The sequence below is a fragment of the Prunus persica genome, chromosome G4 (assembly GCF_000346465.2).
Source record: "Prunus persica cultivar Lovell chromosome G4, Prunus_persica_NCBIv2, whole genome shotgun sequence".
In the NCBI taxonomy this organism is placed as follows: Eukaryota; Viridiplantae; Streptophyta; class Magnoliopsida; order Rosales; family Rosaceae; genus Prunus; species Prunus persica.
Genome location: NC_034012.1, coordinates 23,874,770 through 23,892,992, shown reverse-complemented (window position 1 = coordinate 23,892,992; position 18,223 = coordinate 23,874,770). Strand labels below are relative to the sequence as shown.

The 18,223-nt window shown below is 38.2% G+C and overlaps 1 protein-coding gene across 1 annotated transcript; it reads right to left on the bottom strand.

Annotated features, from left to right (window-relative positions):
• On the bottom strand, nucleotides 6,203-7,501 carry LOC109948745. The gene has a single exon (XM_020562454.1). The coding sequence runs from the start codon at nucleotides 7,499-7,501 to the stop codon at nucleotides 6,203-6,205; it is 1,299 nt and encodes a 432-aa protein (XP_020418043.1).

The following is an 18,223-nucleotide window of genomic DNA, read 5'->3' as shown; positions in this document are numbered from 1 at the left end:
ATATGTCCTCCTTCTGCAGGTGGTCCTTCGAGCTTCATACCCATATTGACATCTCAGATTCTATACACGTTTGTGAAAGAAGTTGCAGGCTGTTTTGTCGTATTGTGAATATTAAAACTGAATATGAGTTTTTGAGTAACATGGCACAATTTTTGACATTTTGCTCACCACGCGATAAAGTGGGGTGATTTTGTAGTTTGTTGCAGGGTGTTCATTTATGTAACGGAATTCAACTGTACTTGTCTTCCATGGTAGAAGGGTTGTATTCACTTTCCTTTGTTACAACTAATTGTTGACATTCTGTGCTTAACAGAGATTGTAAATCCATCATTTGGCACAAGTTGTAGCGAAATGCAATTTTTTGGGGCCACCCACATTGTAGCCTTTTTCCATTATTTTATCGCCACTATAGCGAAATATTCGACTCTCATTTGGCAATATATTAGGGTGTTCATTTTCGTGACAGTTGAAAGTATATATTGGGTGGCTATATCATGGACCTGTAAACATGAGACGACAGTGCATTGTCGACTGTTTAGTTTAGTTTAGTTTGGTTGAATACTTTGTTTTGTATATGCATTTTTTAAATCCGATCCGCACGGAAATGTCGGGGTTGGTTAGCACAAACATTTTCATTAACGCTCGGCTGGACCAATTAGAAGCTCAAATTTGACGTCATTGAGTTGTAGTTTTGGGAGGTCTCTCACCGTCAAATATTTAGTTCTTTCTCATGTTTTACGTGGAATAATTGGTCTGACGATTGAGGCTGCATAAGAGTTGATACCAAAATACCTGAGCCTGGGGTTATTGGCTATGCCTTTTGTGTTTGCCTTTTCAACCCAATATGAAATAGAAAACGACCATGTCTGCCATCACTGATTTATAATAAATCAAACATGTTCCATTACATCCATAACCTAACCAACTTTAACCTGCCAACTGTAGATGACCAGGAGTCCTATTACATTTGGAAAACAACAAATAAATGACCATTCCAACCAAGAAAACAGAGACCCAAAACCATGGGTTTTTCATCTTCCCTTTTCCAGCGTTTTGTTCTTCTTCCAAGCGGTTTATTTTCCTAAGCAAGCCTGGAATGATGTGCTTCGATCTGTCACACATCTCTGGGTCAGCCCATTCCCAAAATGTACATCCATTCCTCTGCAGAAACGGAATCAATGTTTTCAAACAAAGACAGCCAGCATCAGATTTGGAATACAGACAATTCCCAAATGTCAGCTCAAACTTACACAGAAATAAACTTACCCTTGCACATACTTGAAACCTCCTTCCAGGATGAGCAACCGTCTACGATGTATGCGTTTTGACAACGTTCCCACAGTAGCACAGCCGTGAACACACTGAACTTGCGGCTTCCATTTCCCAGCGAGATCTTGAAGTCGCCTCTTGACCGGGCAACCGAGACGTCACTGACTCACCCTCACCGGTACGGAGGCTCCTCCTACTCATCTTCTTGTTTTGGAAGGTATGAATTGTTGTTCACGTTGTGCGATATTTAGGGTGCTGAAGAGGGTCATCCCAAATTCAAAGGGTTACACTTGCATGTGCACAATGTTTCTGTTACATGGTGTGAGTGCACAAACATGAAACCTGGACTTAATGGGGTGTTTTACCATTGCCTACAGTAAGTATATATTGGGCCTAATGTTATTCATAGCCTTGGTTTATGACAGATACGGCATGGTATACACTTGCATATACAGTAGATGCCATTCTTCGTTGTCTGTATATTGGTGTATGATTGACGTATTGATAGGACAGTGGCACTATATTGGTATCGTATTGCACCTTTATTGTATCGATATTGATTTGTATTGGTTTTATAATGCCCGATATTGGTGTTATATTGGCATTCCAATGTAACCTCTGCATGATTTGCAATTGGTACAGCTATTATAAATGTTTTTATACTGTCTTACGTATTGGTTTTGCACTGTCATTTAACAAGTCTACAAATCTGAACTATGCGGAAGGTAATTACGTTATATCGAATATGAAATGAATGCAGCCAAACTACATCAACTGCAATTATCAAACCTCATGCAAACAACACAAAAGAAAGGCACCTGAAACGTACATATAATACGAAGGCCACCTCAACCTGGCAGCATACAAAATAAAATAACAAGCCAGGTGAAACTTACTGAAGACAAAATTTACAAAGAGGTGACCTCAAACTTACATAATACAATCTTAACAAAGACGGCACCTGCAGCTTACATTATACATATGTATGAACGAGGCCCCCTCAAACTTACAGAAAACAAACGAAATAAATAAAAAGGGCACCTCATACGTATATATTGCAAAAAGAGGGCACGTCAAAAATTCCACTGTACTGGGTTTGTCCCCAATAGTAGCCATGGTAATATTACAAGGCAAACCCTCTGGCTGTGGCCGAATTTCGAGTTGCATACCCGTCAAATGCGGCGACCGCGACCCATTAAGTTCATGACCCCTCCCACAGTGATGTCCCACTTTCCTTCTGCATCCACAATTTGTGCAAACTTCCTAAATAGTTCGAAGCCGGATTCCAGTTGTTGTTGCTTCAGCTGAGCCATTTCGTCTGATTCTTTGAATGCAATAACTGCACCGGCATGGGCATTTTCAATTCTAGCTCTGACAGCCTTCATATGTAGGAGATGCATCCGGGCTTGATAACGCGCCCGAATTGTGCGTTTTTTTATGACACCCCACCTAGCTTGGCCCTCTTTAATTTTGCTAACTATGTCTGCATGGAGATTTTTTCAGAACATGGTATTGGCTCGACATTGCTGCAGTCCATGGACCCAGTCTTCAGTGTCTTCTGTTGGTGCTTTGGCAGGTGTTTCAGTGTCCCCTCCTTCAGTAATGGCAAGGGTTGGGTTTGGTGTGGGGTTGGGGTCCATGGGTGTTGGGTATTTACTGTGGGTTGGTGTGGCCATTAGTTTGCCCAAACTGCCATTCATTGTGATGTAGGTGAAATAGCTGCACAGGCAGGGGGGTTTGGTTGCAGTAAGTGTGATGGAAATGTTGGGTGGATGCAGCTGGGTTACAATTAAATAGTGGGAGGTATTAATGACCAGGAGTAAATGACTATGATGAAGAGGCGGGAGTTATTGGCGGCAGTTGTTAGGTCCAATTTTAGGCGGGAGTTATTGGCGGGGGTTGTTGGGCAACACGTTTGACTTGGGCTTTGCATGATAACAGCTGTATATAACTATCATTTACCATTGGTTGGTGGTTGTTGTATGGGACCCTTGTTGAATTTGCAATTGATTCCTTTTGTCCTCTTTCCCCAATTTCCGTCCTGTTCCAAAACTACAAATTGTCCCAAATATATGAGTACAGTAATTTGACAATGAATGGGCCAATTACAAAAATGGACCATGAAACTATTTGTGTTTCCAATTTCCTTTTTGCTGTCTTCTAAATTCCTTCATATGAGTTCCATTTTTGTATATAACGGTGAATTCCTAACTCTGATTTTTTTCCATTTGCAAATATTTGTAGGTGTATTAATCCCACCTGACGTTTTATTCGCCTTAACATTTTGGTCGGGACTGTATATGACTGATTTGGTGGTATTAATTTGTTTTTAGATGGACTTGCTTATTGTCGTCATTTGTAGGGGATACTTTGTCATTTATGAACAAGTCTGTACAGTTGGAAAAATGAGTTAATGGGGAACTTGCTACTAAGCTATTATTCATATGGCAGCACCTTCAATATTAATATAGTATAGAATTGTGATGAAGACTGTGTGTAATTTGTGTAGTCACTGTTGTTCAGGTGTGTATATTGGTACGGCTGAGTATTCCAACGTTGACAGGTGTGTATATTCGTATTTGGTCCGACTGTAATGGGCATATTACAATGCTGTCAGTGACAGAGAGGAGTAATGACTGAAGACTGATTTTGTAATGTAGTCATTGAAAGCAATATAAAACACACAACTTCCTCTATATAAGAGGGTCTAACCTACTCATTCAATTCCATATATATTAGACACGATAGCTGTACTAAAGCTCACCCTATTGTTGGTAACGAAAACGATGCTCCAGATTCAACCTAACGTTAACTGTTTTTCAGGGTGCATGTGTGCATTATCCCCATTTGAAGTTGAAGATGTCAGACGTAATCCCTCCAAACGAGGTTGTTAGTTACCCAGGAGACTAGCCATGGCATGTCCCTTTCCCATCTCCACCTGGGACTCCAAATAACGATCCCACGTCATCCGAAAGTGAGGCTGACAACATTGATCCGCTAAAGAAAATAGCTGAAGTGAAGCATCACCTCCAATATTTGTGTACGGCAACGGATTGGTGGGAAACCAAATGCGATATTCATGGCCAGGTGATGGGCAACTTGACGAACAAGCTGAACAAAGCATTTGCTAGAGAAGTTAAGCAAACAATGAAAGCCCAAAGTCGAAGCGCGAAGTTAGCCTCGTTGACGTTACAACTGGAAGAAACAAAGAAAGATGCTGTCCAAAAATTCATTGAATCTGAAGAATTTAACCATGAACTGGTTGAATGTTTTAACAATGGGTTCGAGATGTTCCGGGATTATGCTTCCGTCGTGTCACCTGACTGCAATTGGAGCGAAATAGATGTTGGTGGTGTCTGGCAGGTGCTGAATAAGGGTGGCCAGGGAATGGCTGATCATAGCCTTGTGCATGCAGCGAGGAAGAAGACCAAAGAATTGGATCTATTCATGGACCTGTAAACATGGTGATTTTGCGGAAGGGTTTCTGTAGCTGGGTCAGGGTAAGTACGGGTGGAATCATTTTGTATGTATTTGGTGGCTTTTGTATGAATGTGGTGCCTTGTTTACGCCTTCCTCTTATTCTCACCGTTGAGTGGGAAATTACTTAGTTTGTATAAATTTGAAGTGCTGTAACGTGGAGGTGTGCTTATTAAACGTTTATTGGCCTCATATTAGAAGCATTAAGCATGTATATTGTGTTTGTATTGTATAATTATTGACTCATATTGCAATCGTATTGTGCTTATAGTATGATTTTATTGCTGCTTTATGGATATACACCTCATATAATAGCCTCTACATCTGAGTAATGATAAACAGTGACTCTAGCAACGGTCATATATATGGAGGGTTTCAAACAGATCGATGGTTATGACGTGCGGAATATCCATGGAAATATGGGACATATATCGATACCTTAAGGCAATTGGATACAAACCACGGACACTGTAAAAACATGAAATTTTTTACTAACAAGACAAATAAAGTTATGAAAGCAATAATAATAAATGCCCCAAAAAAAAGGATTATAGACATTTAATTAATGAAGTAACAATTTGAAGGGATAGGTGGTAATATTCAGTACTGATTTAAGTTCAGTAGTTAGTCATTTCAGTACTTATAATGAACATTGGAATTAAATAAGCAATAACAAGAAATGGAGTGAATAATTAAGTATTTGAAAAGTCCATATCACGATAGTAGTGATGTGTTCACCATGTGTAGCTGCGTATATAGTTTCCCAAAAACTATATATAGTTTGGTCTATGGCAATCAGAACAATGAGAAATCATGAAGTACAATGACGCTCCCAGTAATTGCGTAACATTTGCATTTGAAGGAGTTTTACGTACGAGATTACATTTTAGTTAGCCTTCTAGGCCATTTCATTTTGGACACAAACCTTTTTAATTACACTACCAATAGCAGTGTAACAAAGGTACAATACAATACCAATACGAGGGCAACGAAGGTACAATACAATACCAATACGGCGCAACAAAGTCACAATACAATACCAATACGGTGAATATAAAGACAGGACAAAACGTTGTCTAGGAAAGGAAACCAAGTGATGCCAACGTGACTACAATCACAGTTCACAACACCAAATCGAATACAATTTAAATTAAAATAAATAAAAGGTACATCACAAACGAATAGAAATGCTAATGTGTAAGACACATTGGCCAGTGGAACACTGTTAAATAACAGCTGGTTTTCTTTTCACAAGTGGAAGTGTAAGTTCACAAATTTATACTAATAATAGGCTCTCATTGCAAGGAACTTGTTACCTTGTTCCATATGCTTCACATGACCGTTTAATTGACGGACTTCCATCCCTGCAGCATCACCGAACCTATTCATGAACTTCACAGTTGATGACAACTGAGGTACAAACTGAACAACTATACAATATGCGCAAATAGACACTTCAGTTCTTGAGAGGGACAGATTGTTTGCATGTATTTCGGTAGTGGCCCTTCACACCACACCTTGAGCATTTTTTTTGCCGGGAGTCCTCTCCTTTGGAAGGTACTCTTTGCATTTTGCGACGGCCCGGCATAACCTTACAAACAGGAGGAAGGATTTTGACATTGTTCAAATGTTCGGGAATAACCCATGTGCCTTTAGGTGGTACAGGATAAATAGATTCAGCATATGCAGCTGCCCATGTAGCTCGTGTATAATAAGAAGAGGCAAAGGAGTAGGGGTTCAAATTCAAGTGCCAACATACCGCAATAGCATGCTTGCAAGGGAGTTGCTCCAAGTCAAACTTCCTGCACGTACAACTACGGTTTGCCAAGTGCACCAGACCGTTCAAATCACCATCCAGAACATTATACTCGACATCATTGATTTTGACCACATTCATCCTTGACGCAGCGTCTAACCTCTTCCTTAACTTCTGTTCACCCAAATCAGGGCACAATGTAAAATGACATTTCATTGCTAAATCTCGACGTTGACTAAACCAAGTGAGAAGTAAATTTGTGATTTCATCGATCAAGTGTAGGACCGGAAGCATCCTTGCAAAACGAAGAACTGAATTAATGGACTCCACAATATTCGTTGTCATCACATTATAGCGTCGTCCATCACAGTGGGCCCGAGACCACTTCTGAACGCCTGCACGTAGTAGATAAGTTCTCACTCGCTCATTGTTTATCATCGAGAAGTGACGTTTGAACTCCGCTAGACGATAAGACTTCGCTGCCCTTACAAAATACCCCAATATCGGATCCCGTTGCTTCAAGTGAAATGAGGCTTTCATATTGCCCTTCAAGTGATAAAAGCAAATACCATGGCTTGCCCCAGGAAAAACTCTATGCAACCCATGTTGTATGCTAACATTGCGATCAGATATGACAACAAGATTCGAGCAATCACCAATTGCACAATGTAATTTTCTCAAAAACCACTCCCATGCTGCATTCGTCTCCAAATCTCCAATCCCAAAGGCAACAGGATATATGTTGCGATTTCCGTCAAATGCGGTCGCAACAAACAAAACACCTTTATACTTACACTTCAAATGGGTAGCATCAACAGCAATCACGGGCCGCATTGACGACTTAAATCCTCGTATGCATGCACCAATTGACATAAAAAAATATAAGAAGTGGTCGGCTGCATCAGTCTGAATGTATGTCAAAGTTCCCGGATTTGTACGCTCCAATTCATAACAATAGGAAGGGAGAAGGGAATACGACTCTTCTGCAGACCCTCTCATTGTTTTGAAAGCTAACTCTTGGCTTCTCCAAGCTGTAGAGTAGCTTATGATGACACCAAATTTTTTTTTCACATCTGTCTTTATATCAGCTGCAGTATAAATGCTGCGTGAATCCTGAAATCTCCATTTAACACAGTCAGACACCAATTCGGCCGTAGCTTGAGGATGGTGACTACTTACAAACCTCAGATCACATTCATGAAGTGGATCGTATTTAACAACCTTAAACTCATGTAATCCAACTTTATATGCCCGAAGTTTCCAAGAGCGAACACAAAACCGACGCTTCCCAGATTGGACTGTTTTGAACCGAAAGTGGCCTCTAATTGGTGCTAAACTGATGGTTTTTAAAAGGGCAATCTTATTTGGATAAACTCGGCCAACCTTCAAATTTGCTTCCCAATTTATGCACGAAAGGCCTCCACCATAACCAATATATTCCACACTCTCACCATGCTTCGAATCAACCCGAATTGTATGCATTTCACTCGAACTTGATTGCCAGGGAGGTTCAGATTGCACCTGTCTACACTGCACAGTGGAGGGTCCGCATTGCTGTCCTCAGGAGGATGCACAATTGGTGCAGAGTACGGTTCCTCTTCATTGCTAGGTTGATACAAATCAGCAACTATGTTTTCACTGCTTTCAAAATGAACTTCTTCAACCCAATCACTCCAATTAAAACCATTCCTACCATTTTCAGTTTCATTGTGCGAAATTACCACATTTCTTCGTTCCACAACAAAGGTAGCAGGAGCATTGCTACTCTCAACGCTTACAATGCCATTGCACCCTTCAATACCATGACCTTCGATATTTTTCAAGCTTGCTACTAAAGGGGTTACTTTAGAGGCCATAACATCTGTGTTGTACTTGAGAAAATACTGAACATCATCATTGTCTTCAACCCTTATGTGCTTACTGACAGATGCGGATACAGGAACTGAATACTTCAATGTGACACTATATTTCGTGGGCTCTGCATCCATGATCTTATAAATGCGTTCAACAAGTTCAGAAAACGTTACGTTTCGTGACACTATTATGCCTTTAGCCTCCCCACCTTCATAACTCTCAATGTTATCCTTCTTAACCCAACTTCCATTGTAGCATACCAAAATTCCAATTGTATCCATTTCTGCAAATAACATAAATAATTACTACACCAATTTATAACACTAAAAAATAAAAAATAGATGAATAAAAACATGCACAACAGTCATTCCACTACACATATAATCTTCTAAATCCTCAAATCTTCAAACTCAAATTGTAGCTGCTTCAACAAGTAACTTTTATTCCTTTTTGTTTTTTCTCTAATTTTGTACATATCTGTGGGTTCCAAGTTATTAACAAACTAACATACACATACAATGGCAGAAATATGAACCCTCTAACCCTCCAAGGCTTTTGCACAAATGTAAACACCTTCAACAAAAGGATCAGGTTGTGATAGAAAATGTATAATGTAGTACAAGCTCAATTACCAAATTCGAAACCAAAACACACAAACTATACTTCTTATTACCAAAACAAACCCAGAATGCCAATAAATTCCCCACATTAGCATCTAAATTGAGCCTAACACTAGCCGTATTTACAAATTTTTAGGCCATACAAAGTTAACATATGATTTTTCTATGTGCTGTTATTTTCACCATTATCAAACACATTGCACTACATTATACACGCATTCAGTCAATTTTAAACAAAATTCAAGTTCACCAGACAGATCCCACTGCAGATAATATCACAAACTATGAATTTCAACATATCATAACTCCTTCAAACTGAAAATTTAAGCTTTTATCTCTCTGTGGTGAAAAGGGGCTGAACGATTTCATAATACACATACACTACCAAACCAATATCACAACTCACATCCGTTCACAATGACACCGGAAGTCGCCACTTTCCCTTCTCTGTGGACTCGCAGCAGTCACCTCGATCTGGAGGTCAACAATGGAGGCCGTGCCTTCCGGCTTCGCTGCGCCCAAGCTAGGGTCCTAAATTTGAGGACATCTGGGTTATGACGATGGATGGGTTGCGAACTAGATTGCTCAGTGGGAACATGTCTCGCAACCTGGAGTTCCCCCAATTTTTGCCAACCTTCCAACACAGAGGAGAGAGAGTTTTAGGAGTTCAGACAAGTTCTCTTTCAGAAAAGGGGTGGCAAAGGGTTGCTACATGTGCTTTTATATGGAGGGCAGTTTGGTCATTTCACGTTCACAAGTGATTATATCAGAACACAATTTGTAACCTGATCATTTCAGAACACCACTTGTGAAAACTGATTATATCAGCATATTTCCCAAAAAATTATTGACCTTCATATGAGGTAAATACACAACGGACAACAATTTACCTATACATGTAGAGTTAAATACCTAGGTTGAGATAAAAACAAATAATTTAGCTTACTCAACTAAATACATCCGAATTTACTTGTTAAAATTTCATTACCTAATCAGTAGAAACCACCCTACTTATTTTACCTAGACTGTTGGAAGACTCGTGCATGTTTGAAAACTTGTGCACGGTTGTATTTTATCACCTCTAGAAAAAGTATCAAACCCACCATATATTACCTGTACACCTAGTATCATACCCCAAAACAAAATCCAACCTCCCCAATACGTAAACAAATGAAGACAAAAATACACCAAATAAAAATAATAAAAACTAACAAAACAAAAGACCCACCCCATTGAAAATTTGATGGTACGATTGAATTTCATTGATAACCAAAAAAAACTCGGAGGGGAGGAGGGACATTATCACGTTGATTAGGGATATGTGTCTATTTGAGGACATAATCTGGGATCACGCTTAAGAGAATTGGTATTAACTTCTTGATCACAATTAACTCTTCGAGACTGGACTCTTACAGTTTCATCTTAAATGCTTTGAGGTTGAGAAGGAAGTTGCTCCTCACAAATTGGAGGAGACGGACAAGGAACCGAAGGCATGCTATAGTTGATGATTCATCATTGTTTCTCTTTAAAAAATCCCGAAGAGTCTTCGATCTCTTAACATTTCGATGTTGACCTGACATTATAAAGTATAACCTATTGAATAATAGTTAAATATCTAATCAAAATCCAGAAAATGTTATAATTGTAAATAAGAAACTAGGTCTTTATCACATCTTCAATTAACATGTCAACAACTAATCAATTTATCAAAATCCCTAATTAATAATTCATACAGCAAGAACACCAAATAATCCCAAGAATTGTAAATCCTGTCAAACAAAGACTCGCCAACAAATCCCTAATTGATACTTCATAAATCCTAAATAATCCCAAAAATTTCTACACAAAAAAATTAAGAGAAGAACAAAAGATGTCTAAAGCAGGGGTAGATGCAGACAGTCTGCTGCTGCGCAAGAGAGAGAGGGAATTTTTTTTTTTTTTTTTTGTTAAGGAAGGAATGGTTTGTTGTTGCCGCTGTGTGTGTGTGTGTGTGTGTGTGAGAGAGAGAGAGAGAGAGAGAGAGAGAGAGAGAGAGAGAGAGAGAGAGAGAGAGAGAGAGAGAGAGAGAGAGAGAATTCTGTTTTTTGTTTTTTATTAAAGAAGGAAAGAGGGAATGTCTGTGGCCTAGTGGGAGTCAAATTCTAATATTTCAAGTGGAGGTTTTTTTTTGTTGGTCAGCCATCCTAGTGGGGATTGGTTAAAAAGATTGGCCTAGGCTAGTAGGCCTCATCATTTGGCCTGCGGGTTCATGGGCTGATGGGGGCCCGCCTGGCCCATTGAAAAAAATTCCGACTCGGCCCGTTATGGGTTTTGAGATGGCCCGGCCCACCTTAAGCCGGGCTAGGCTTGGGCTTGGGAGTTTGAAGCCCGGCCCGACCCATAGGCCCTGCCCGATTAAGCCCAAGAAAGCCTGGCCAGGCCCGCCCACAAAAACCTGGCCCGTTAGGCCTGCATACATATATAATTATGTATAAACAAGAGCTTAGGTTTATGATTATATCACTTAAATCATATATATAATCTGTTTCATTTAATTTACTTTTATTTACTTATTCCTAGTTTATAATTGGATGATTAGCACATTAATTTGTGTCAATTATTCATTCAACAATTATATATATATATATATATAAGATGAACAACATATCACATCATCAAATATAATCATATCACGAAACATAATTGTACCACCAAATATAATCATGTTTTTCTTGTACACATCACCAAATATTTGCATATTTATTCATGCCATCCTTTAAAAAAATATTTTTTTGATACTTATTATTTTTTAAAATTATTTCTTAAAATGTATTACGATCTAATTATGTAATAACCTCAAAAATAATACTTGATTTTATTATTTTTGTGAAAATCTTATAAGTTGTATGACTTTATTGGGTGTTTTATGAATTTGGTTTGATGTGAAAATATTGGAATTAAGTGAGTTTAATCTCAAATTTGGACTAAAATGCCCTTATGATTAAGTTTATGATTTTTTTTCAATGAAGTAGGGCCCGTTTAGGCCCGGCCCGGCCCGATGGGCTTTCTCAAGCCCGGCTCATGGGTCGAGCTTGGGCTTTGAATTTTCTTAAAAAATCCGGCTCGGCCCGGCCCGATATTTTCTCTCTCCTCTTTAAAGCCCGACCCGGCCCGGTCCAAGCCCATTAAATTTGGGCCGAGCTAGCCCGGCCCGGCCCAATGACGAGCCCTATAGGCTAGGGTATTATTTTAGTCTTAAAAAAAACAAGTTGCCTAGGCTATAGCCCAAATTTGCATGTTAGTAATACCGTCCCTGCAAACATTTCAATACATTTTGAATGAGCTATAGTGTAGAGAGTACCAACATGGTGAGAAACAAAAGAAGAGAAAAGTTGATATAGATTCAAAAATTCAATCAAGAGTTGGGTTTTGTCTACACATTAGTTGTCGTTGACAGAAGTCCTTTGACTTTTGTGCCACATAGAATTATATTCCTTTTTTAGATTTTCTTATGTATACTTAATTTTTTTCATTTTAAAATTATTTTCTTGTTCCCATTACACCCATGAGATATAAAACAAGGAAAAATGTAATTTGGGTGACAATAACTACAAGACTTTATTATGGTTTTAATTTAGGGACACAAATAAGGTAATAGCCTGATTTATATGACAATAATTTAAAGATTCCATATTTCTTGTGATTGATGTAATGACCCAAACCTAAAATTCAAATTTAATTAGTAATGTATTATGAGGAAAGACAATTTTGCCTTTGGAATAATTTATTAAAGAAAAGGTGACTTTTTGACCAAAAAGGAATTTGATAATTCCACATACACCATTGCGTAGAGCACGACGAAACGAATTTGTACACACGAAGTGGACTCGAATCGGAGTTTTAACGAAGAAAATACGATTAAAATATCATGAGGGGTAAAATGGTAAATAGGAAAAATCAGATTTTTTTTACAAAACCTCATCCCTCTCTCTCTCTCTCTCTCTCTCTCTCCCTCCTTCTCTCTCCCCGCCTGCTCTCCTCCCTCTCTGTTTTTTTTTCTCCCGTCCGTCGCCCACCAAACTTCCATACCTCACGCCACCGCCCACCCCAAGTCGCAAGACCGGAGCCAAAACGACCGGCGTCACGCCGCCACCATACCCGGCCCAGCCCGCTGCCAGCCGCCGGAAACTGTGAAAATCGAGCCGGTTTTGCACAGTTTTACAACCGCTCGTTCTCCTTCAATTCTCCTCCAAATTTGTTGAGTAAGGTATGGATTTCTACATATTTTCCATGCTCTAGCTGATGGTTGGGTAGGTTTGCATCGATTTTGACCGTAGATAGCTAAGTTTGTAATTTGGAATTCGGCCAGTTTTCGGCCTCCGTGTTCGGCCACTTCCGGTCAGTTTTTGGGGTAGGTCCAAGAACAAAAGTAGTTCCAAATATAGAGTTATACTTAGAGTAGGAGTTTGGAGCCGTGGTTTTGAGATTTTCTGGCGATGCGTAATCTCTTTGGACACCCATCGCTGTTGGAGCGTGGGCAAGGGTGGTGCAGTGGCACTGTGTCCTGATGCGATGCTTAGGTTGTCACGAGCGCGTAGGAATTCACGGATCTCAATTTGGATACCGTTTGAGCCTCGAACGGATTTTCCATTTTGTGCGATTATCGGGTTCAATACTGTTGAGCCATTGGATCGTAATTAATTTTAGATATGTCACTCTAGATAATTTCAGAAACATGTAGGATTCGACTGATTGTGAATTGGAGTCTCGGATACTCCGAAATCGCGAACCCTAGGGCTAGGGTTTAGAAATTATGTGATTACACGATCGTGATCAATCCGACCGTCCGATCGACACTAATACCCTCGGGACATGTGTCCTATATATATTGGACCTTCTAGCTGCTTCCGGATCATATTGTGAGGTCATGGACCCGTGGGGTCCCGGGTTGATCTTTTTGGGACTTTAGCGCTTTTTGAGTCCCAAGATACCGCTAAACTATCTCACCTGGAAGGAAAACTTTTATGGGCATAGGGATAACTTTAAATTGACGCACGTACTTTTAGGAGCCGGTGGTAGGGTTTTTAATTTCATACTATATTGTATTAATAGAATATTATGGTCATTGAATCAGGCACCCGGGCACCAGGTGACCCGCAAGAGGGACCTTCAAGAGGTCCAGCGAGCTCGGACTATCAGTGAGTGGACTCTTTGTTTTTAGAAATGAATTTAAGCAGTTCAGTTTTAGTTATAAGTTGTTTTATTTTGTGAAATATTTTATGTTGCATGCTGCCGAGTGAAATTTCCTTTAAAGCATATAGGAAAAGATATTCTCGTTAATTATCAGATAAATGGCAGCAATGCTTAGGTTGTACCCAGATATGAAATGTTGCCTTCGGATTATATTTGTTGCCTTCAGTTTAGTCAGCATGCTTGACAGCTGCCCCCACGAGTTCCTTGGTACTCGAACTCATGTGGAGCGAGTAATGCGGATAAAGGTGGACTACAGTCCCCTGAATCCTGCGAGTTGCAGCTCGGACTGACCTCGTGTCACTGAGATCTGCGAGTATGTGTCACCCATGGTGATGCAAGGAATTGACGGATATAAGGATTTGACGGAAATAAGGGTACACCTAGGTGATAGTTTTAAACTGTTTTCCAATGTATAATTCTATACATGCATTGGTTTCAGAAATAAAGGAATAAGCTAGTTTGTATAACTGTTTTTACAGTGGGGTTAGTATGTTCATATGTTATTTTCTAAACTTTGTTTTGGGTCCACTCACCCTTTTTATTGTTTTGCGCCCCCAAGCAATAGACGTGCATAGGAATCCACCACCGGGCCATTTCCTATCTTCCGCGCCTTCCTTTTGATGTAGGATTTTTGTTTTGTAAAAGGATTGATTCCTTGTAAATTCTTAGTAGTTGCTCTGATGTTTTGCCATAGACTGAAAATTGAACTGTTAGAATGTATATATATATATGTATGCTGGCAGTTGGTTGTGTATATATATACTTGTTTTGACAGGTGTAAATGTTTTGGTATTGAGCCAGTTACAAGGGAAACTCTGCCGATTTTTCGGTAAAAGTCAACCTTGTTATTTTATCATGTTTTGTGTAGAAGGAAAAATAGGTCATTTGTGCCTGACATTCGCCAGGTGTCGGACACGTACAGAATCTGGTTCGGATTCCAAAGCAGAATTTAGATCGGGTCTCTGTCAATTGATCATTTAAGGGTTGACTTTTATGTGTTCTTACTTGATTAAGCAAACCCATCACCACATATTATTGAGAAATATTTGCTTAATTAATAAAAAATGACGAACCAACAACAGATCCAATAGAAACAGAAAAGAAATGAGAGCGGGACAAAAAGAATTACATATACTTCTCCATCAATTGTATTAGGTTCATCAATTTCTCTTCTGAACCTCCAATGACAAGAAGCCATCAACCACATATGTGAAAAATGCACTTTTGGACATTGCGGACAAATGCTCAAATCAAAAGTTGAGCTTTAAACTCATTGACCAATGCATATACATATTCTTTGCATAGAAGATGGTGAGGATTCTTCTCATGGTGGTTTTACCTCTTCATAAGGTGTAAAGGTATGGTGCATCGGCGGATTTAGGAATTTTTCAGTGGATGTGCAATTTTTAAAAGTTAAGAGCTCAAAAAAAAAAAAAAGACAACTAAATATCTTTTGTAAATAGGCTCTTCGGATTTGTTCTCAAAAATTGGGATTATAATAAGTCATTGGAGGTCTAAGTCCAGGGTATGCAGGAAGATTAGCCAATATTTCATCCAACTCAGTGACCTTCGATTGTTTTGGACTACCTGAATTATTCAAGAGAGGATGTGAACTAGCCGGATTATTAGAAGGATGATTTGAACTAGCCGAATTATTCGAAGGAGGGTTGGAACTAGACGGATTATTTGAAGGAGGATTTGAACTCTTTCTCTTAAAGGGTTTTATATGTATAACTATGACTAATTGACTATAATTTATCAATTAAATAAACAAATCAATATCAAAATATCAATTCAATAAACAAATAAAAATTAATTATACATCGAATAGCATGTCACGTGGCCTCTTAATACAGAGAGAGCTAAATAAGAAAAAAGAATTTATTAAAAAAAGGATAAACAAAATTGACGTTTGCTCAAGAAAAAAAAAAATATGCATCCAACTTACTTTGGATTGACGTACTCAATAAGGAAAAAAAAAACGCAGGATTCTTGTGATGCACACACACTTTGATGAAATTGGGTGATGTTAAATTAGTTTTTTATAAAGAGAATTCTCAATCCCACTTAAATAAGGAATTCCAAAAACCCAATAAAATAAAGAGAAGTCCCAATTAAAACCTAATTAGGTAAGAATTATAAAGCCTTTTTAGAAGCCCAAGAATGGCCCAGCAGTTTTCCTTTTTTTATTTTTTATTTTTAAACCCTAGTCCAAAATGACGTTATTTTAGCCAGGTTTTTTTTATTTTTATATATATATAAAAAAGCAACACCTGGTCCAAAATGACGTCGTTTTGGCAAGACTTCTTTAAAAAAAAAGAGAAGCCTGTGCGCTAAGCGCAGCAGCGCAAGTCATTTGTGCATTTCATCAAATAGCTTGTGTGCATCTCTAATCTGAATAGAGGTGCAACTCCAGCAGCTCTTATGGAGTTCTTCAGCGACCAAAGGTGCAGGTGCACCTCTTTGCGCCTGCACAGGTCTATCACTGGTATGGTGATTTGGGTTTTGGGTATTTAGCTTTAGCATGTGGGTCTCTCACATGGTGCATTTCTTTCTTATCTTATTTTGCCTCTTTATGTATCTAAGGTATAGGTATGACGCTTTATAAGTTTTTTCTTTTTTATCTACCTAAGTTATAGGTATGTAACACATTTTTTGACTTTTCTATATGAACCTTAGTTATAGGTGGCAATTTTTTTGTGCTTAATGTACCTCAATATTAGGTAATGGCATATGGGTAATTAGGTTGATTTTTGTGTTTTTTATGTTAACTTACCAACCAATAGGTACCTATCAGTAAGGATAGGTAAGTTTATATATCTACATATATGCATGCCTTCATCATTTTATCTTATGTGTTGTACCTATTAGTAACATAATATATAACATGTTCTTTGTTTTTACCTTTGGGTTAGGTGACAAGTTAAAGAAAAAATTGTGTATTCGTTAAATGGGTTTTTACCGTATAGATAGATATATTGTTTATTGATGATTTTTTTTTATTGTTGCAGGTGCCTTATGACTGAAATAAAAAAATTTAGAAGTCAAAATTTGAATGAGGAGGAAAAAGATGCACGAAATCATTATTTTTAAATTAATCAATTTTAGTTCAAAGGGAAAATTGGTGTAAAAATTGAAGTATAAAAGTCAAAGGACTTGAATCAAAATGCAAAAAGACATGGACTAGATTTAATGGCAATCAAACACTTTGAACTTAGATCTAACAACCCAAAAAAAAAAAAAACTACCAATTGAGATATGCTCCAATCAATGAGAAGGTATAACCTTAAATGTGACAATTATTAAAAAGTTCAAAATAATCACTATTGGCCTGAAAAATATTAGTGTGTTTTAAATCATGCAATAATTAAGGGTTGACAAATGGGACAAATGGTTGTTTTGCAATTAATTTCATAATAAATGGAGAAAATGTTTCTTTTGGTAAAAAATAATAAATAAATGGATATTAATGAGGGTAAAATGGGCACTGAAAAGTCAACCTATCTAACTCATACAATTAGCTGACACATCATTGCCGCCATTAATTCAAATGTTTATATAAACCCAAAATGGGCTTCAATTGATCCTAAAAAACCCATGGGTTTTTCCCATGAATGCTTGAAGTTTTGGGTTAATATCTAATTTTCTAAATTTAGGGTTAAATTAAAGGGTTTTTAATTGTCGAGGTTGTTTACCTTACTTTGAGTTTCAATTGAGTCCTGAAAATGTTTTGGGAAATAGCTCTAAATGCCACCATTTTTATAATTTTTTCTGAAAATACCACCTCTCCCCAATTTTTTTGCAACTATCACCTATAAATATATATTTATTGTCAACTTATTCCACACATATCACTTTTCTATAAAATTAAGTTCTCTCTCTCTCTCTCTCTCTCCATTTAGCTAACTACGCATCTTCTCACAAAGAAGAAGATCAAGAACAACCTACAGAACCCACAGCTTTGCCCTCAAAACCCAGTTCTTCCTCTTCCTCTCTGTTTTCTTCTCAACCCAAA

What these genes read in the sequence shown, in the direction of transcription:
- LOC109948745 (XM_020562454.1), bottom strand. Translation starts at nt 7,501, where the DNA reads ATGAGAGGGTCTGCAGAAGAGTCGTATTCCCTTCTCCCTTCCTATTGT.